This window comes from Arachis stenosperma, chromosome 4 (genome assembly GCF_014773155.1).
Source record: "Arachis stenosperma cultivar V10309 chromosome 4, arast.V10309.gnm1.PFL2, whole genome shotgun sequence".
NCBI classification, from domain to species: Eukaryota; Viridiplantae; Streptophyta; class Magnoliopsida; order Fabales; family Fabaceae; genus Arachis; species Arachis stenosperma.
In genome coordinates, this window is record NC_080380.1 from 145,511,542 (window position 1) to 145,532,078 (window position 20,537).

The window sequence follows — 20,537 nt, forward strand, 5'->3', positions numbered from 1 at the left end:
TACTAAAAACTAACTAAATTTACTAAAAACATACTAAAAACAATGCCAAAAAGCGTACAAATTATCCGCTCATCAATGCCCAGAGCAGTGGTAGAGAAGTTAATTTTCTTGCAGAGAAAGTTCTTGTGGAGTTAGGAGGATGACAATCATGGGTTACCGGTCTCAGAGTGGGTGATACAGTCATTCGAAATACAGCTCTCTTATCCAAGTGGTGGTGAAGATTTTCAAAAGAAGATTGTCCATTATGAAAGAAAATTGTGTGCTCCTGTAATGATTTGAATCCAAACATTGTTTTCTCTTGTCAACTTGTGCCAAAGAAAGGAAGCCCATGGAAGGATATATGCTAGTTACAGATAAAGGAGTAACAGGTGAGAGACAATATGATCAGAGGATTATTTTTGGAGGTAGGAGATGGTAAAAGAATTCGCTTTTGGAAAGATAATTGATTACCATGTAGTATGCTGGAGTTAGTCTTTCCAAGGCTTTTTTTGGTTTCAAACTAAAGCGGATCAGTAAAGATTGTGGGTTTTGGGATAGATTAGAGTGGATATAGAATTTTCAATGGAGAAGACAATTTTTCCAATGATAGTTGGAGTTAGTTAATCAACTCCATGTGGTCCTTCAGTCAGTCATATTAACACGTGCAAGAGAGGACCGACTAGTGTGAAAATTTGATAAATCAAGAGTTTATTTTACTACCTTCTTTGTACAGGTTTTGCAGGTTAAACTGTTATCGAAGAATATTACAAGCTACAATTTTACTAATCTATTTGGAAGGGCTTGGTCCCACCACGAATTGAGTTGTTCACCTAGTTTGTGTTAGTGAACAAAGTCAATACTAAAGAGAGAATAAATAAATTTGACGTCATTGATTAACATGATAGTATTTATGTTTTATGTGACCAGGATACAAAAAATGATTACCACTTGTTTGTTAGTTGTGAGTTTACTTAACAGGTGTGTGATGTACTTGGTTATGTGCCTATAATAAACTATGGTGTATTTTAGATTCAATTAAATAACATTTTTATTTCAGGTTCAATTAAGGAACATTTTAAAAATAATTAGACAAGTGCATATGGTGTATTTTAGATTCAATTAAGTAACATTTTTATTTCAGGTTCAATTAAGCAACATTTTAAAAATAATTAGACAGGTGCACATGTAAGAAAGAAAGAACGTAAAAATTAGACAGGTGCACAGTAAGAAAAAAAGAACTAGACATGTGCACATGTAAAAATGAAAAAAGAAAGAACGTAACTGATAGTTAATTGATGTTTTTGCTATCATTTAGAACACTTGTCTGAAAAAGAATAACAAAATTTTTAAGAATAAAAAAACAGATATTGTAGAAGTAAACAACAAATTGATTAGAAATTACAAAAAGTAGAGTAATATTTAATCTTTTTTAAATTATTAGTGGCATTATCAAAGATGATTAGGAATTAATTTATTTTATCTGACTAGTACTCTAGTATTTCTATATTGATGCTCTAGTACTTCTGTATTGATGCTCTACCTTGATGTGTTAGAACTTTTTGTTTCAAAAGAAAATTTGGTAATAGAAGCAGACTAATTAATCAAAACAAAAACAAGTTATGATAATCCTATTACATTCATAACAGCCATAAGCAGTAGAAATGAATAGGAGTACAAAGCAAAACATCTGTAAAATAAACATAGATCCTCCTACTTTCCCATAATTTATACCTCTTTTTATGTCAACTACTATGGGCAAAAAGCAAAGGAGGTGTAAAGAACCAAAAAAGGAAAATAGATCTTACAAAAAATAATAAAGAATCCTCAAATTTAACCCATATTGCAGTGTTTGTAAAACTTGATCAATGATCTTGTTTGTTCCTATGCCACCACAGCAGGCATGTCCTTGAGCCAAGCATCAAGTGGCTTACCAATTGAGTAAACAATGAATCCAATATCACGCAACTTATCAGCATCAACAATGTTTCTTCCATCAAAAACAAATGCTGGCTTCTGCATGTTCTCATAGATCCTCTGGTAATCAAGGGTCTTGAACTCATCCCACTCAGTAAGAATGCAGATTCCATGTGCATCCTTTGTGGCTTCATATGCATCCCAAACCACACTCACTTTCTTCACGGTAGAAGGACTAGTCGGCTGCAAGTGGATCGGATGGTCCCAATCGAACTTGTTCATCGACAGATCCCTCTGGATTTGGTCCTCAGTTACCTGTGGATCATATATGCTTAGGTTGGCCTTGTCGCCAAGTAGCCCCTTGCACACGTCAATGGCCGGGGTCTCCCTTGTGTCACCGGTATCTTTCTTGAAGGCGAATCCAAGAATGGCAACCTTCTTGCTTGAGACAGTGTTGAACATGGATGAGACTACACGGTTCACGAACCGGCTCTTCTGGTAATCATTGATCTTGATGACTTGCTTCCAGTACTCGGCCACCTCAGGAAGGCCGTTGCACTCGCAGATGTAGACAAGGTTCAGGATATCCTTCTGGAAGCAGGATCCACCAAATCCAACACTGGCATTGAGGAACTTGGGTCCAATTCTTGTGTCAGTACCCACAGCAAAGGACACCTGCTGGATATTTGCCCCGGTAGCCTCGCAAAGCGCCGACATTGCATTAACAGATGAAATTCTCTGTGCCAAGAAGGCATTGGCAGCAAGCTTAGACAGCTCAGCAGACCACAGGTTAGTGGTTAGGATTCTCTCTTCAGGGACCCAGTGAGCATAAACTTCCTTCAACGTTTGGAGAGCTTTCTGGCCTTCTGGGGTCTCCCGGCCACCGATAAGGACACGGTCTGGCTTGAAAAGGTCTTCGATTGCGGTTCCCTCAGCAAGGAATTCCGGGTTTGACAGGATCTGGAACTTGATTCCCTTGCTATTGTGAGTCAAAATTTTCTCTATAGCCTCAGCAGTCTTGACAGGGACAGTGGATTTCTCAACAACGATTTTGTCTGACTTTGAGACATCAGCAATCATGCGAGCAGCGCTCTCCCAATAGGTCAAATCGGCTGCTTTGCCGGCTCCAAGACCCTGAGTTTTTGTTGGGGTGTTGACAGAGACAAACACAATGTCGGCCTCAAACACATGCTTTTCAACATCAGTGCTAAAGAAGAGGTTCCTGCCGCGGCATTCCTTCACAACTGCATCAAGGCCGGGCTCATAGATGGGAAGCTGGTCACTATTCCAGGCTGCAATTCGGGGTTTGGAGATATCGACAACAGCGACTTCAATGGATGGGCACTTCAGTGCAATGACTGCCATTGTAGGACCCCCAACATATCCAGCACCAATGCAGCAAATCTTCACCATTCTTTCTTTCTAAAGTGCCTAACCACATAACGATTGCGAAACAGATCAGTAAGATCATAATCAAGCCAAAGAAGCCATTAACAATTTTCATAGCAATCATTTCACATCTAGTACTACTAATGCAGCAAAATACAGACACTATTGAAAACTTTTCAACTGTAACAAACATGTAAAACAACATGCTTAATGCTTATGCCTTAAAAGAGTGCAAGACTTAACAAGTTAAGGAACAAGTCACATGAAGAATAAGCCAATTATCAATAACTTTACATCATGGAGGTTCCACGAAATCTGAGATTATCTTCATTTTTAACAATCTTAAGCAGAAACAAGTGATTTCAAATTGTAGATTGCCTTTGTTTTAAGAATAGACAGAAAAATGAACAACATAACATGTTACGTAAACTTAGCTAGAAGTTAAAAGATGCAATGATTCGGATCAGTAAATACCAAAATTAAGAAGACAGAAACCAGATCAAGCATGAGTAGAGAAGATCCACATAAAAGAGGAAACTTGAAGTGATGGCATGAAAGAATCCAGATCTAACACGCGCATGCAAATTTGAATGCTTGGTGATTTGATAGTAAAGCTTAAGCAATTATCATGAATAAAGAAAAAGCAGATCTAGCTACAACTGAAGAACCATGAGCTAAATGCACTTGATTACTGAATTCAATGCAAACCACCTCGAATTCCAACAGATCCATTGTTAATTTTCCTTAAAACAAGTTCACAACACAAAACCACCGACAAATAACACACGATACATTTGAATCAAGCTCAAAATTTGAACAACAGAACAACATAGATAACTGAATATAGCAGAAACAGATCTACTAAGTTTTTCAGTGAAAAACATAAACCCACCAATCAAAACATAAGAATCACGCACACACGTAACGAAAAAACAGAACTTTCAAACGAAAAATGTGTGATCCAACAAGAAGGGGCATAAAAAAACGAACTTTGGCATAAGACACAACGAAAACACCGAATGGGGCATAAGATTTTACCTTGAGAGATGAATAATGGACCCTTTTGACTAAGAAACAGAGCAGAAGAAGAAGAAGAAGAAAAAAGAACGATTTTTGTGGTGATGTGTAAGAATAGAAGAGCATGAGAAAGCTTATATATACCCAACGAAAATCTGGGCTCTGGGACCCCAACGTGTTATTACCAAAAAGGACATGCTTCCCGGTCGGTGCCAGGAACCTTTCTCTATTTTGCTGTAATTTTTTGTTAGTTAGAAGTTAGAACATAGAACATATATTCTATGATTTATTTCTGATATGGGATCATATTTTACTATGTTTGGTGTGAAAAAAATGTATTTTTTTTTTATGTTTATCACTATATTTGTAATATAACAACTACTTATAATTTAATAAATCTTTGGAATTATTAAAATGTGCATAGTATTATTATTATGTAAGTACCTTTTATGCATGTGTAATGTGTTGAATATATAATATATAATTTGATGAATTTGAATATTCAATTCTCAATATTTGATTCATGTAGAACACTTTAGATTATTATTTTAGTTATATTATATTATTATATATTTATATACGGACATTTTAATATCTTACAAATTATACAATAAATATATAAAGCATGTCATTCATTTTAAAATATTTGTGAACATAAATATTTTATAGCATATAGCCAATAAATTATAGTTCAAATTAAATGATATAATCTTATTATACTCACCTAAAAGATTACGAATTTAAATTTTTTTATTTTTAGTAAAAAAAAAATATTTTGTAGCATATAATATCATAGAATATTTCATAGTATTGTAATTGATGAATGAAATAAAAGTATACACAAAGCAAATATTAGAATTACATTCTTAAATACATGTTTAACCAAAATGTTCATAAAAAATAAGTTTAATAATAATTATGCAAATAAATCATATGATGATATTATTTTTTGTTAGTCATAGGGTAGGGGCAAATATGGAAATTTAGATGAGTTTACAGAAAAGCCCATGGATTTGATTGTTTTACTTTGCATATTGTAACTGTAATGCAACTGGCAAATATGGGTTTACAGCTTCTTCGCGCGTTCCACGCGTTTTATTTTTTTTTTTATTTTTATTTTTTTCTGAGTGTCAACTTCAATTTCAAGCATCACAAAAAATGAAAAAAAAAAATAACGATTTTGCCATTTGCCACCTTCCAAGAAGAACCTCCCATCATGTATCACTATTTATTCTATATATTCATATTTCTATTTAACTTAATATTATTATTGTCAGAATAAAATTCCCTTTCATGTGATTTCTCCACTTTTTAAATTGTTGAAACTTTGATGGTTAATAACTTCTTTAATCTTTTTGTCTCTCTCTTTTGAGTTGTACGTAACTTTAGAATTCCGATTTTGAATATTATATTGTATTAATTGGTACCATAAGCATAAAGCATATGCAATAAAAGGTTGTACCTTAAGCAAGGGAATGAAGGAATAATGGAAAATGCATCATTAGACTTACCTAATGTGAGATTCAAGTAAAGATCTCAAGTTTTAAGTCTCTCGTAAAATGTGGAAAAAGCAAATATAAAAAAAAAATACAAATCAAATTGCCAAAAAATGAGAAGGAAAATTAATCATAAGAACTTTTGTGTAGGATGGGATCATGGGATGGGATGGGAAATGAAATGAAAGACCACTTTTTTTGTTTTTTGGTAGAATGGGGTTTGAGTTTGACCATTCAAATAAATTACATAGGGATAATTTTTTTGGTTGTAAAAATGCATCAAAGACAAAAAAAAAAAAAACAAATTGCATAATTATAAATGCTTTGTTGAATTATATTCACCACTCTTATTTCCCCCTCTTTCAACATAAAAAGAAAATATACCCATATTTTCTTGACCCTATTTTCTTTTAAATATTACATTAACCACAATTTTCTCTCAAATTTTATTTCTTTTAAAATATAAAATTAAGACACACATGTATAACATTTTAAATGGATTGAATAATCAGTTTACTCATTTACTTAAATAATTATCGAAAATTTTTATTCTCATCTTATGTATATAATAATTTATTTATCAACAATAAATTTTTAAATAAAATTTAGATCCGCAACAAATTAGTTATTAACGTATCCAATTAAAAAATATCATGAAAGAAAAATAATAATAAAAATATTCTTAGATATATCTAGAAATAGGATTAAAGGCAAATCAATAAAAAGCATTCATTAGTGACATGATATAAGTCCTTGGATTATTTTCATTTGGCTATTCCATCAATTATATTTAGTGATTGAAAATTTGTCATTTATACAAACAAATGCTTAACAAAATATCATGTCCTTTTCTTTTCCTTTATAATAATAATAATAATATATGAATAGGTTGTAATTTGTTCTCTTCCTTTCTATTTCATTCTAAAGTAACAGTTTTTAAATCATCAAATTCTGAATATAATTATTGAGAGGGAGAAGAGGAGCAGAATTTTTCATGTGCGTTTAGGTATTGACCAAAATGATTATAGTACTTCCTTTGCTATTAAAGTAGATGGTGCAATCTTCAAATCTAAGAATGGACTTTGCTTCAGAAGTTAGGAAATAAATATTTGAGTGCAATTGAAGCTACAAAAGAAGAAAAAATATTACCAATTTTCTCGATAACAAAAATCTTAGAAAAAAAGATCTTTGAAGGATTAATTCTTTTTCTATTTTTTCTTAATAACAGAAAAATGCATTCTTTATATTCCTTATTGCCACTTTCTTTATTTTTCTTTTTCTTTGAAAAAGATATACAAAATTATGTGCCAATTTTAGTGAAATGTCTTTATAAAATTTCTAAATTCTCGTGGTTTTTATATATATATTTTTCTTTTTATAATAAACAGAGATATTTTTATTGTTGGATAGATTTGGTAATGGACCAAACATAAAATCTATGGACTTGTCTCGCATTTTCAACAAGTGTTAGGCCATTGACCATATTCATGGCTTAATTAATATAATATAATCATGTGCAATTGGACCACAAATGAAGCCTAAAGTTTAGAAAATTTGTATGATTATCACCTAATTAGCTTATACTTAAGGCCTTTTTTCTTGGTCTAAGTCCCAAAGGCCTACATAAGGTTGCTTCATCACCAACTATTTAGTAAATTGGGCAAGTATGGTCCAAGTCCACACTAGAGAGGCAGGAAGGGGAAAAAAGTGCTGATAGTGTAAAATGTCTACAAAAACTATATACCCAAACAAACATCAGATTAGCTTTGTAATCTTGATTATTAAAAATAAAAAATTAAAACCAAGGCAAGTTTTTGGCAAAAATAGATGAGGGTTTTTTGTTTTAATAATTTCTTCCGAGTTCTATACACAACAGAAATGGAATTTATTTATTTAGATGGGTGTTCATTTTGTACTTTTACAATATTTAAGAAATTAGTCATTGGACTTTTAATTTGATAAATATCCTGATACAAATAAATAAATAAATAAATAAATAAATAATCAAATTAATCTAATAGTTAATTCATTAGTCTACTTAAATAAATATTAGGAGTTCAAATACGAAAATACTGAAATATCGTAAGAAATCAAAAATAAAAAATTGATCTTTTTCATTTTATTTTATTCTATCTTCTTAATGTTTTATCGGCTAAATTGCATAATTTATTAATAATTTTGTAAAATTTATATTTTTTTAATTAGGAGTGAGACTTGAATATGCGATTTTAGGATAAATATAAAAAAATTATATCATTTGAATTATAATTCGTTGATATAATAGACATTATCTTAATATTAATATTTTTAGCAATTAATAATATTCATCTTTTTATACGAATATTAAGAATATTTGTTGTATGAATGATATTATCTGCCTAATAAATCAATATTGCTTTGTAAATTCATATATTTCTTTGGAAAAAAAAAATCATATGATTGACATGAATAATAATTGGCAAAGAAAATGGAAAACTAGCCGTTACGAAACAGAGCCTTGCGTTCAACGTTCCAATCTTGTGTTTCTCTTCTTCTTCACTTCACAAAACACCAAACAAACAAACATTCACAACGCACAGATTTCCCGAAACCCACTTACACTACTCTCTCTATTTTCTTCTTCCTGCATCGCCCAACCCTAACCCTAAACCGGTGGATTTTCCGATGGAGACGGCCACCAATAATACCGCCGCACCAATAACCACTCCAGCCAAGGGTTTCCGATCAAAGAATCAAGAACCCTCCAAATATTCCGAGAATGTCAACCCTAACAGTAATACCACTCCGTTTTCCAAACCCTTATCCAATCCTTGTGGTTCTTCTTCTTCTCCTTCTCCTTCACCTGTTGTGAAGAAATCGTGTTCCAAGTCACAGAAGAAGCCACAATCCTCGGCAGCAAAGGAGGGTGTTGTGAATTCCGTGAATTCCGTTCAGAAGAACAAGATCAGGCAGAGGAAGTTCGTTGTTGCAAAGAAGAATAAGAACAAGAAGTTTGAGGGGAGTGGTGGTGATGGTGATCAGGGTTCAAACTCAACGCTGTCGTTTTGCAAGTGCAAAGAGAGCAACAAGAACAACAAGTGTCTCTGTGTGGCTTACCAGAATCTCAGGAAGTCACAGGAAGAGTTCTTCAAGAACAAGCAAGCACAAGAACAAGAACAAGAGCAAGAAGATGGAGCTGCTGAGATTGAGAGAGTGATCATTGAAGAAGAACAACGACAACAAGAAGAAGTCACAGGAGAGGATTGTGGTGGATTGGGGAATGTTGTTGATTTGGCTGTGAAGAGGAGGAGGGAGAAGTTGATGGACGAAGCAAGGAAGAGTGTTCCTGAAGCTGGGCCAGGCAAGGTGATGCATTTGGTCAAGGCATTTGAGAAGCTTCTAACTGTTTCCACCACTGGAAAGAAAGATCAGGATCAGGATCAACTGGCCGAGGCGGCGCCGGCGGAAGAACAGGAGTCACGAGAGAAAGAGGAGAATAAGGTGAAGAGAAAGGTTATGAGATGGGCACTGCCAGGGTTGCCACTTCCTAATGATGCGACTGAAAGAACTCAGGAAGTGTCTGGTTGTTCTTCATTTTGCCCGCCACAGGCGATTCTCACATCCGAGAGCCTTGGCTTGGATCCGAAGGCTTCAGTTTCGTGTTCATGGGATAGCAGCCGTGGAAGGTTTGACAATAACTGATAACTACAATTCCAAAATTCTTGTTTGATATATAAATGATATACAGATGTGTGTGCAAATGATATATATGTATCTATGTTATACTACTTATTTAATAGTAGCATTTATTTGTTTGTGTTGATGTTTGTTATACTTTTTATTCAAACTGCAGTGTATCTAACAGGACTTCTAATGGAGGTAGAAGAAGCAGAAGAAATGTAAGTCTTCTGGTTTGGTTACCTTTTTTCTGCAAAAAATGAAGATTTGATTGAAAATGTGGGTTTTCTAAATTTGAATTGAATGGATTTGCTTTTTTCAGAGTTTGGAATCAACTAGCACCTTTGGGGGAAGCAGGTGGAAGAAGAAGCAGCAGCTGAGAGTCACCAGCCAAAAACCATTCAAGCTAAGAACTGAGGTAATGCCTATTCTGATGCAACAAATTGTGACTGATTGAATAATTTTTCCATTGATTTTTGAATTGGATAATAACATGGATTTTGTAATTCAATGCAGGAAAGGGGGAAGGTGAAAGAGGAAGAATTTGTGAAGAAGATACATGAAATGATGACAGAGGAAGAGAAGCAAAGGATACCAATAGCCCAAGGGCTTCCATGGACAACAGATGAACCTGAGGTGGCCATTTTGCTCTCAAAATCTTGTGTTCAGTTCACAACTCATACTTTTTCCATTTCAGTGACATGCTTGCATTTGCTAGCCTGTATTGAGTTACTCAACCATCTTCTGTGCTAATATTTCAGTGTTTGGTAAAGCCTCCTGTCAAAGAAATCACACAGCCGCTTGACCTGCAGCTTCACAGTGATGTGCGGGCAATGGATCGTGCTGAGTTTGATCATCAGGTACCAACTCTTATTTTCATTTGTTTAATTTTGCTTCATTAAGTGTAATATTGTGTCATGAGCAGCATCATTGTAAATGCTGGATCCATATTTCATAGATTTGTCGCTACTGCAAGCATCTTTCATTTTTAGAAAAATACAAATTGGTAGACAATAGAACACTGTTTGATAAATGTTGAACCATTCATGAACATTTAGGTTGCAGAAAAATTGAGTTTGATAGAGCAGTACAAATTGGAGAAGGAGAGGCAACAAAAGGTACTCTATTACTATTCAGATAACTCCTGTGCTAATCTACCATTGACATAACTAACTCCTTTCGTTAAATGATGGTTCTTTGTATGTAACTACAGATGGCAGAAGAAGAAGAAATCAAAAGGTTAAGGAGGGAGCTTGTTCCAAAAGCACAACCGATGCCTTATTTTGATAGGCCTTTTATTCCAAGGAGGTAAGGGTTGATATAGTCCTATGATGATTTAGCAATCTAAAGAGACGTACAATCGAAAAAATTCATTTGAATGTATCTCTCACATTAGTTTGTTTTGCCTTGTACAAGGTCTGTGAAGAATCCAACAATACCTAGAGAGCCCCAGTTTCACATACCACACCACAAAAAGATCAAGTGTAGCTTATCCTCTTTGAGCGAATTGAGTCCATAAATCTGCAAATTTTGTTTGTTATAATAATAACTGAATAATGTGTTCTTTTCAGTCGTCCTGTGAAAACAATATTCAATTTTCTTCACGGAGCGCAACCAATGTAGTTGCATTCTTTTCACTTTTCAGTCATCCTACAGATTTGGCCTTGGCCCACTGTATTGTAGTTATCTTTGTACAGTGTTAAATTGATATATATGCGGAACCTTTTTTAAGGAAATAAAAGTCCAAGATGAATCATCAGTTCTCAAAGATAACGGATTTCACTACAACACCATACAAATAAGAGAAAACTCCGAAAAAATTTCATTCCTCTGATGCACTCAGTGAATTTAACTATTTTTCATAGATTTAAGAGCAGTGTTCCGGCATAATTCAAGATCCAATTTTAGTAAATATTCCTTAAAAATTAAACCAAAAATGCACAACTCTTTTAATATAACTCAATTTGTTTCGGTCTTACACGTGATAACACGGTAATTTTAAACAAAACCTCACCCAAAACTCCAAACTAGAATGGATACAGACAGATAAAAAAAAAAGATAGCAAAATTAAATTCTAGTAGAGGGCCACCATCAGTTCTCAATATGCCATTCTCAAGGAGCAACCACAATTCTCCCAGCTACTTGGTCAAGATCTCTTCGTCCGTTTGAAGTTATTCTCCTACCCCTGAAATACGAAAGGCATAAATCAGTTTGAGAACCAAGATGGAAATAAATATTCATTACTCAAAGGAAAGGTATCTTCATTCTTATGTTCTTTTGTGTTTGATGAAGTGTTGAGGCAGATTGTTACATCGCAACACAACTTACCCTTTTGGATCAACCTCAATAATGGTCATGCTTTCCAGCTGTTGCAAGATGTGTCTAGCAATAGCACCACTGCTCTCGCAGAAATGTGGGGGACGGCTTCCATTCCTCTGGCTACCACCATAAATCCTCTTGAAAGCGCCAACACCAAGACCACCTCTCAGATAGATCTTTCTTGCCATAGAAGCTGTAATGAAAATTTAACTATACTAGTCTAAAATTATGTAAAAATAGCAGAGTTTATGAAACAGTATAGGCAAACACAAAATCTCATGCTAGCACATGTACAATCAAGTACACTAGCAACCTTACCTGCTCTAATAAAGTACCAATCAGGATCATAGGGAGCAAGCTCTTTAAACCTAGCAGTTTTTACAAGATCTGTCCATTCAGGAAGCTCCATCTGTACATGTTCAAGAGCAAGATACAAAAATTCTATGAGGAAACACAGGAGTGATTATATAAATTAAACTAGCAATCCAACACATATGAAAGGATTACCTAAACAAAAATTTGCTTTTGGCAACTACATTAAGTTAATTGACCATCATAGAAGCACCACAAATTGGATCATTCTGTCTAGGAGAATAAAAGGCCTTATGGATAATTACACATCGAAAAGTTACAGCTACACCAATCAAAGTTATCCACAATAAACATCCTAAGTTCAACTAACATCGTTAATAAGATAATGTGCAATTTAAGCACATAATTTGTCACAAAGGAATCTTGAGAGATTTTGAAAGTGACATTAGCAGTAATTATTATCGACAAAAGCAGATTTTGTTTCTCCCAAAATAAAATGACTAAAAAGAACTAAAAATTGTAGAAATAAAAAGAAAAAAAGGACTCTTTAGAGAATAACAAGAAGCAAAATCAGGACTTTCGCGGACCCCATTAAGTGGCATGAAATATGTTTTGTTTTTGAGAGTAGATTAGGAACTAGAAAGCGAAAAATGTGATTTACCTTGCCAGAACGCTTAAGGTGAGAAGCGTAAGCTTTAACAAACTCGTGAGGAGAGACATCCTTCACTGTCCTCGAAGTTGCCATGGCCGAATCAGAGTGTGTGGCATCAACAAAGTTTCTTCCTTTCTTTCAGATTCATATTTATATGAATCAAAATTGGGTTAGTTAGGGTTTTCCTTTCATTATTGTACCCTACTTTCTGTTATTTTTTTCCTCTGTTCGAGTATTCGACCCACTTTGGTAATTGGCATTTACAATTGGGCTTGTGTTCACAATTTTAGGCCTCACCAATTCTGCTTAATAGCAAAAACATTATTGAAAAGAATTTTTCGTGACAATATAATATTAGATAATTTGGTAAAATTGTTTTACGTGATTAGTGTAAATTTATTTTTTATTAAACACTATGTTTGACACAAAAAAGTATTATATGTTATAATCAGAATATTTTGAAAAAAGACGACTGAGATCAATATAAAATATTTATTAGCTATAAAAAATATTATTTCATACTAAAATCATTATAAAAATTAATTATCGTATATTTATATATAAATATAATTTTAGTTAACATAGTTATTAATTGGATAATGCTTCTGTGCAACAGTGCAAGTATTATAAAGACATAGATACGTGAAAGCTATGTATCTAACATGTAACATCATATAAAAGATGGGAAATAATATAATGCAATGGGTGTCACTTGATGCATAATAAATTGATACTATTATTATTATATATTTAATTTTTTTATAAACTAAATCTAATTAAATTAAATAATAAAACTTAAAATAGTATTAGTTATAATTGATTTTTATTATATTAGACCAATTAATTAGATTTAATTAACAAAAAAAACTTAGATGTATAATATTATTCTTACTAAAATATACTCAATAACTTATGTTTAAATTAAAAGTTAACTAAATCAATCAAATAACACCATGAGCAATAATTAAACTAGTATAAAGATACATCTCTTTAATTCTCTCTTTTCTTTACTACTTGATTAAGGAAATTAATGAATTCTTTTGATAGTATTAAATAAAAAATTAGGCTAGCGATTTCTAGCGTTCCCCTAAGAAAAAGAGACAACAAATGCAAAAGACAGTGAGCTAGCAAAGTTAGGATTTTATTGTTCCAAGTTAGTTGAAACTTGAAAGTTGAAACCGTGACGCTGATGTTTTCTTCCCTTTTCATTGGAATCATCGAAACCAAAGCCACACACTGTTAAAACCAGTGTTCCTCCTTTGTAGTTTCCATCATTCATTGCAAGCTTTTCTCCATTTCCTCGCACACCATTCTCCATTCCTTCTTCGACCTCATCGCCACAAAGAATTCTTATATTCTCGCTCACCCATTTTGCTAGATCACACTGTCATTTGAGCTCAGCAGCTAAAAAAATCGGTTTTTGATTTGTGGGGTTTGTTCAAAATGGCGTCTTGCACTATCCCTTGTCCCAAGTGTCTCTCTTTTTCACATTTGGGATTGAACTCTCAGACCACACAACGGAACATGCACGTGGCTGGGTTGGGATTGAAGAAATCCCAGTCATTTGGATCTTTGGTTTGTGATTCAAACTCAATTGGGGTTCAGGTATGTGTGATTTGTTCTGATTCCAAATGTGATTGTTTTTTGTTCCTTTGTCGTGCCTGGTTTATGTAGATTACATGTTTGAGATTTTGATTCTATGGTTTTGAAGCTGAAAATGTCGCTATAGAATGTTCAATTTTGATTATATTCTATCACCTTCGATTTCAATAGTGAAGGTTTGAAGCCTTGATTTGAAGGTAAGAGATAGTTTTCAAGTTTATTGGCTGAATTAAGAAATTTGGGTGCCGTGCAGTTAACTTGTTTCTTTTTTAGCATTTATCAGTTGTTAATTGTTTGACTGTGTTCTCATTTTAGCAATTCTATTGTGTTTGGCATAAATTAGTGTGACCCATTATCAGTGTCTTTTCCACATTGAGACTCCTTTACTTTTGGAAATTAAACAAGGTAACTAACTTTTCTTTGATATAAAAGGTTAAAGGGTGAAGCTTTCAACATATTTTATAAGATCCTTTAAATCAGGTATCTGAATGTTCATGAAGGAATAGGAATATCAATATAGCTATTTTATTTTGACATCATAATGTATTGCTAAGCATAAAAGGCTTACTCTCACATTTGGAAACTGTAGACATAAAGAATAATAACAATATGTAATGCAAGGATACAGTTCTATTAGTAGGTGATAAATGTTTCTGCTAAGACTATTTCCTGTATTTGGAAGCATTATATCCTGAAGCTTCCCATTATTATTGGGTTTACATTTCTAATATGCACATTTGTGATGTAGATTTCTATTAATTTTTTATGCTTATGTAATGTGTATAATATAGTTTCATTTTTTTTTCCATTCGTTTTTTTAGCACTGGAATACACTATTTCAATTATATTTGATGGATCTGGGTTGCATTTGTGAATGAAAGCGCATAGGTCACTACAGACATAGTTTAGTCATGAGTTCATAATGTGCTTAAAACTGAAGAAATGGTATACACCAAAGTATTTTCAGCTTTTTTTATTTTTTATGTTTTATTTTTTTCTTTCAATCATTAAATACTACAATAAACTAGTGTCAGAGGTTTTGTATCTATACTTTTCCTCCTGATTATTTAAATACTCAATTGTTAATGTCATGTCATGCAGTGCCTTAATACGAAGAAATTTTCTGCCTTGAAGTGTCAAGCACAGCCTAAAGAGGTCAGTTCAGATCAAGCTTCTGTTATAATGAAAATTCTCACAAGAGGGTGCTAATGCTTCTGTGCAAATTAGTTCTTATATAAGATTGAATTACGATTAGCACCAATGCTGCTTTGTATATTGTAGGTTGTTACTCTTGAAAATTCTTCAAACTCTGCACCTGCACTTGTCAATGGACCTATACCTGCTTCATCAAAAGAGAAAGATGACGAAAACAGGAAACCTTCTGGGCCAAGCACTTTTGCAGATCCAGCTTCCATGTCTGCATTCATGAATCAAGTTTCAGACCTTGTAAAGTAAGACCATACGCCACATGCTGTGTAGACTCGTATGTTGACATTTTTGTTCTCTTATGAACATTAGGCTTTGCAATATTTCTAAATACTTATATATTATTTTCATGGGAAGACTTGTGGATTCTAGAGATATCGTTGAGCTACAACTTAAGCAGGCCGACTGCGAGCTCATGATAAGGAAAAAGGAAGCTTTGGAGCCTCCACCGGCCATGGTAGCTCCAGTGTCTTTTCCTTATCCTACATATCCTTCTATGCCTTCACCACCGCCACCAGCTGCTGCTGCTGCTGCTGCTCCTGCTCCTGCAAGCGCTGCGCCTTCGAAAGCAGCACCTGCCTTACCACCACCTGCAAAAGCAAGCAGGTCATCTCATCCACCCCTGAAATGTCCAATGGCTGGGACCTTTTATCGTAGTCCAGCACCTGGTGAACCGCCATTTGTCAAGGTATGTGTCAACATGACTGTATAAACAAATGTGATTTAGATATTGCACTTCTTTCAAGGTGCCATTAGTCCATTATACAAATAGACTACTATATTTAGAACTAATTATTACCATGTTTACATAATTTTTAGCCTCATTTCATTCTTAATCTTTCAGGTGGGAGATAAGGTGCAGAAAGGGCAGGTTATTTGCATTGTTGAGGCTATGAAACTGATGAATGAAATTGAGGTATTTGTGTTGTCCTTTTATAGCTCTGTTTCAAAATAACTGTCAATTTAAACAAAGTGGAAAAATTAATGTATCAAGAGTTCAAGACAATTGATGACTTTGTTCAAAGTGATGATTATTTTGAAATGGAAGGAATATTTTATTCTTCTAATGTTTTTAATAATAATATTATCATTGTTTGGCTTCTCATTTATTCTGGAGATTTGTTGAATCCTTATATAGATTAATATAATTCTACATAGATATATACATAAACTCATGTAGTCCAATATAACCAAAACTCCTAAATTCTTCTGTCTCCTCATTCTTTGCTTCCCAGGCTGATCAATCTGGAACAATAACTGAGATAATTGCCGAGGATGGCAAACCAGTCAGCGTCGACACGGTAAGTGCACGCACTCTCTCTCTCTCTCTCTCTCCGAACTTTGTACATCATTTGTCTAACTGAATTTGTTGTGGTCCATGCAGCCTCTTTTGGTAATAGTACCATGAGTACCAGGAAAAAAGAGAGCTTAATTTGGTTGGAGCTGTGGGAACCTGCATTGCTAGATAACATGTCTGGCACTACATGATTTAAATTATTCATTATTATTGTTGAGAAATTTCTTGTGTGATAATGTTTTTTCCTACTTTTAAGGAAAATTCACTCTGTCCGTTTATTCAGAGAGACATTTTAGACATAAGAGCCACATCACTGTCCAATAACACTTTCTTCTTATACTATTTATTGGATTATGTCAATTCATTAACTTGATGCCTTGTATTCAACTATTATACTTACACAGATTACTATGATACAAAAATAATGAAAGGTTTGAATCTTGTATAGAATTAGGTAGGGGTGGCAAGCGGGACCCCGCCAAAAGCCTGCCCCGCTCCGTGTTAATGAGCGGTCTTTTTTTTTTTTGGTCAAGATGAGGTGGTTTTGAAATTTCACGGGCTGGTGGGCTAAGTTCGCACAAATATTCTTTTTTATTATTATTATTATTAAGTATTAAATTATTAAAAAAAGTATTAAATAATATATATAATTTTACAATCATTTTAATAAATTTATAATTTTTAAAGACATAAAAAATTATAATTTTCAAATTAATAAACATTAAAATCTTTATAATTATAAATATGTAATAAACATAATTTTAAACCAAGTTTTTTGAAACAAAATAATAAAATTTAAATATCTACAAGTTTAGAACATAATCAATCAAACGTAAAATATAATCCAAAACATTAAATTAAAACATTTTCAACAAAATTTTAAACCTGGCGAAAAAGCCCGTCTCACCCCGCCAAAACCTACGGTTTAAGCAGACTTTTGACGTGTGACTGTCTCAATTTTTTAACCTGACCTGTCTTTTTGGTGGGTTACACGGGTCGATCCAGCGGACTAAGCCCATTTGTCACTTCTAGAATTAAGTTTTCTTTGATAAAATTTTTATTTTTTTGAGTATAACATATCAAAAATAGTTTTAAAAGATAGTTTTATAAGAAGTCTAGTACCTTTATTTAATAAATCTAACTAAAAATAACTTTTGATAAAAGTATTAGATTTTTTTAGTTTTTGATCATTATAAGTTAATTTTATAATATCTTCTTAAATATTTTTAAAAATATTTTTAACTTTTAAAACTAGAAGTAGAAGCACTTTTTATTTGCCAAATATAAAATGAGGTCTCACTCTTACAAAAAGAAATTTGCCTTGGACATTGCAACAAATTAACTCTGGTTTGTCGTGTTTAAAGTACCAAAATTGGCCAAAGGATATGCCTCATTTCAACATAAATGGAAAAAGAATGGAAACTGGAAAGGAATCAAATGTTATTCAAATTAATTCAATTCCGAGAAACTTGAGACCTCATGCCTTACTAAGATCTTATCACATATGCATAGCTATCAACTTAGGTTTCTCTATTCTATTAATGACCAATTATTTTCTTTTATTATTTTAGATTATTACGAATCTGATGTAAATGGCAAGTTCGACTAGACGCACTAATCTGTTAATACTTTTGTCATATATAAAATTAAATATTTTATATCTTTTTCAATTTTTTTATAATCCTATATGATATATCTATAAAATACTTTACTTAAATAGAATATTCTCTCTAATTTAATAATTTTATTTTTGTAATATTATTTTCTCCTCAAAGTACGGAAACTTATATTTTATGTGCTTTTCTGGACGCTATTATTTTGATAAAAAAAATCTTTTTCGATAAAAAAGATTTTTTTTTATTTTTTAGCGTGTTTGGCAAATTTCTATTAATAAAAATAAAAACATTAGAAAAATAAAAAAAAAATATTTTTTTTTGAGAAGCTGTAATTTATATTTTTTTTAAAAGATCTTTTTTTCTTAAAAAATGATATTTTTTATATAATAAATAAAAAAAGTACTTTTATATTATTAATTTATTATCCAAACATAATTAATAAATAAAAAAATTTTCTTGCATGAAATATTCAAATATAAAATTACTTTTACTTTTACATAAAATCTTTTAAAAAAAGATAAATAAAAAAGATATTTTTTTAAAAAACTCACTCAAACAAACCCTATATATTCCGCATGTAATTCATACAAAAATCATATACTTCTAAAACTTCTCACAAATCTAATTTGTGATTTAAATATTATCTTCATTCTCCTATAAGAAATACTAATAGCCTTAATTCACAACACAAATTAAACCGTTAATTTTACTATAATCATATCATCGTATATATAGTTTTCATTCTATTATAAAAGAGGCATATATGTTTATGACTATGGCTACGGCTACGTCTCGTTGTTTGGTTCCTTTGGTCATTTTCATGTATTCCTTAGCCATTTCAGGTGCCATTGATGGTAATTGGTATGATGCTCATGCAACATTCTATGGTGACATGCAAGGTGGAGAAACCATGAGTAAGTAACTGCAACATTGGATTGCAATCACAATTTTAGACCATGCTACTCAATCATAACATACTATCATGATTCATGTGCATGCATGCATGTAATATTCACGCTTTGTTTTTGATAAAATTTATAAATACTTTATTTTATATTTGATAAATAAAAAAATCATACCTTATAAGTAAAGTTAGAAATGCGTTTAAAAACATAGAACGAAATATTTTTTAAAATTAGCTTATATTTAGTAAATATTGAAATTTAGTTTTATATTTACGCCTACATGGCCTTATTCAATTTTTAAAAACTATTTTATTAAATATATTTATTGTCACTTGTGTTTGTTAAAAATTATTTTTAGGTTAATTTATCGAATATAAGTGCTACAACTTTTAGACACCTTTCTTTTAAAAATTAATTTTGATAAACTAGTTAAGTAAAAACTTTAATTTACCACATGGGGTGATAAATAAGTTTTGATTTTTGTGATTATCCAGATGGTGCATGTGGATATGGGAATTTATTTGCACAAGGGTATGGACTTGCAAACACAGCACTAAGCACTGCTCTATTCAACCGTGGACTAACATGTGGTGCATGTTTTGAGATCCAATGTGTGAATGATCCACAATGGTGTATTAAGGGTGCAGGAACAATCAAAGTAACAGCAACAAATTTTTGTCCTCCAACTAACGAAAAAGGTCGTCCACCATGGTGTAACCCTCCACAAAAGCACTTCGATTTGTCCATGAAAATGTTCACAACAATAGCAAACTACAAAGCAGGGATAATCCCAGTTCGTTATAGGCGCACTCCATGCATTAAACATGGTGGTGTCAAGTTTGAGTTGAAGGGTAACCCTCATTGGTTGCTAGTCTTGGTTTTTAATGTTGCAAATGCTGGTGATGTTACAAATGTTAGAATATCAGGTTCAACCACACGTGCATGGATTCCTATGACACGTAATTGGGGGCAAAATTGGCAAACTGGTACTCCATTGAATGGACAAGCATTGTCTTTTATGGTTACAACTAGTGATGGCAAAACGTTGACGTTTAATAATGTTGCTCCTCCCAGTTGGCGACTTGGACAAACTTTTGAGGCCGCAACCAACTTTTAGTGCCCTCTCAAATTCATTACCTAAGTATAATGTAATGTTGTTAATTGCTGTCATCAAG

The 20,537-nt window shown here is 32.7% G+C and overlaps 5 protein-coding genes across 5 annotated transcripts; 3 read left to right on the forward strand and 2 right to left on the reverse strand.

Annotated features, from left to right (window-relative positions):
• Positions 1-1,576: 1,576 nt before the first annotated feature.
• On the reverse strand, positions 1,577-4,415 carry LOC130973470 (UDP-glucose 6-dehydrogenase 1). Its single transcript, XM_057898016.1, has 2 exons — positions 4,321-4,415; positions 1,577-3,324 (listed from the first exon to the last, which is right to left on the reverse strand). Exon 2 carries the CDS (start codon positions 3,304-3,306, stop codon positions 1,861-1,863), a length of 1,446 nt encoding a protein of 481 aa, XP_057753999.1. The 5' UTR covers positions 3,307-3,324; positions 4,321-4,415; the 3' UTR covers positions 1,577-1,860.
• A 3,960-nt stretch (positions 4,416-8,375) lies between these two features.
• On the forward strand, positions 8,376-11,194 carry LOC130973300 (microtubule-destabilizing protein 60-like). The gene is made up of 8 exons (XM_057897770.1): positions 8,376-9,460; positions 9,628-9,673; positions 9,775-9,870; positions 9,969-10,088; positions 10,214-10,312; positions 10,511-10,570; positions 10,666-10,760; positions 10,869-11,194. Exons 1-8 carry the CDS (start codon positions 8,460-8,462, stop codon positions 10,969-10,971), a joined length of 1,620 nt encoding a protein of 539 aa, XP_057753753.1. The 5' UTR covers positions 8,376-8,459; the 3' UTR covers positions 10,972-11,194.
• A 176-nt stretch (positions 11,195-11,370) lies between these two features.
• On the reverse strand, positions 11,371-12,995 carry LOC130973301 (40S ribosomal protein S19-1-like). Its single transcript, XM_057897771.1, has 4 exons — positions 12,746-12,995; positions 12,091-12,181; positions 11,782-11,965; positions 11,371-11,638 (listed from the first exon to the last, which is right to left on the reverse strand). Exons 1-4 carry the CDS (start codon positions 12,827-12,829, stop codon positions 11,566-11,568), a joined length of 432 nt encoding a protein of 143 aa, XP_057753754.1. The 5' UTR covers positions 12,830-12,995; the 3' UTR covers positions 11,371-11,565.
• Positions 12,996-13,869: 874 nt separating this feature from the next.
• On the forward strand, positions 13,870-17,209 carry LOC130973337 (biotin carboxyl carrier protein of acetyl-CoA carboxylase, chloroplastic-like). Its single transcript, XM_057897821.1, has 7 exons — positions 13,870-14,341; positions 15,440-15,493; positions 15,620-15,789; positions 15,902-16,232; positions 16,389-16,460; positions 16,780-16,845; positions 16,929-17,209. Exons 1-7 carry the CDS (start codon positions 14,180-14,182, stop codon positions 16,950-16,952), a joined length of 879 nt encoding a protein of 292 aa, XP_057753804.1. The 5' UTR covers positions 13,870-14,179; the 3' UTR covers positions 16,953-17,209.
• A 2,023-nt stretch (positions 17,210-19,232) lies between these two features.
• On the forward strand, positions 19,233-20,479 carry LOC130975841 (expansin-A22-like). The gene is made up of 2 exons (XM_057900570.1): positions 19,233-19,371; positions 19,857-20,479. The coding sequence occupies exons 1-2, from the start codon at positions 19,233-19,235 to the stop codon at positions 20,477-20,479; spliced, it is 762 nt and encodes a 253-aa protein (XP_057756553.1).
• Positions 20,480-20,537: the final 58 nt, after the last annotated feature.

Bases quoted from the DNA above. Each gene is read 5' to 3' on its own strand.
- LOC130973470 (XM_057898016.1), bottom strand. From the start codon at position 3,306: ATGGTGAAGATTTGCTGCATTGGTGCTGGATATGTTGGGGGTCCTACA.
- LOC130973300 (XM_057897770.1), top strand. From the start codon at position 8,460: ATGGAGACGGCCACCAATAATACCGCCGCACCAATAACCACTCCAGCC. The intron at 9,871-9,968 runs GTAATGCCTATT...AATTCAATGCAG, and splicing joins CATTCAAGCTAAGAACTGAG to GAAAGGGGGAAGGTGAAAGA. The intron at 10,313-10,510 runs GTACCAACTCTT...ATGAACATTTAG, and splicing joins GTGCTGAGTTTGATCATCAG to GTTGCAGAAAAATTGAGTTT.
- LOC130973301 (XM_057897771.1), bottom strand. From the start codon at position 12,829: ATGGCAACTTCGAGGACAGTGAAGGATGTCTCTCCTCACGAGTTTGTT. The intron at 12,182-12,745 runs GTAAATCACATT...GAACATGTACAG, and splicing joins ACCTTAAGCGTTCTGGCAAG to ATGGAGCTTCCTGAATGGAC. The intron at 11,639-11,781 runs GTAAGTTGTGTT...TTCGTATTTCAG, and splicing joins ATTGAGGTTGATCCAAAAGG to GGGTAGGAGAATAACTTCAA.
- LOC130973337 (XM_057897821.1), top strand. From the start codon at position 14,180: ATGGCGTCTTGCACTATCCCTTGTCCCAAGTGTCTCTCTTTTTCACAT. The intron at 14,342-15,439 runs GTATGTGTGATT...CATGTCATGCAG, and splicing joins CAAACTCAATTGGGGTTCAG to TGCCTTAATACGAAGAAATT. The intron at 15,790-15,901 runs GTAAGACCATAC...TTTCATGGGAAG, and splicing joins CAAGTTTCAGACCTTGTAAA to ACTTGTGGATTCTAGAGATA.
- LOC130975841 (XM_057900570.1), top strand. From the start codon at position 19,233: ATGGCTACGGCTACGTCTCGTTGTTTGGTTCCTTTGGTCATTTTCATG. The intron at 19,372-19,856 runs GTAAGTAACTGC...GTGATTATCCAG, and splicing joins GCAAGGTGGAGAAACCATGA to ATGGTGCATGTGGATATGGG.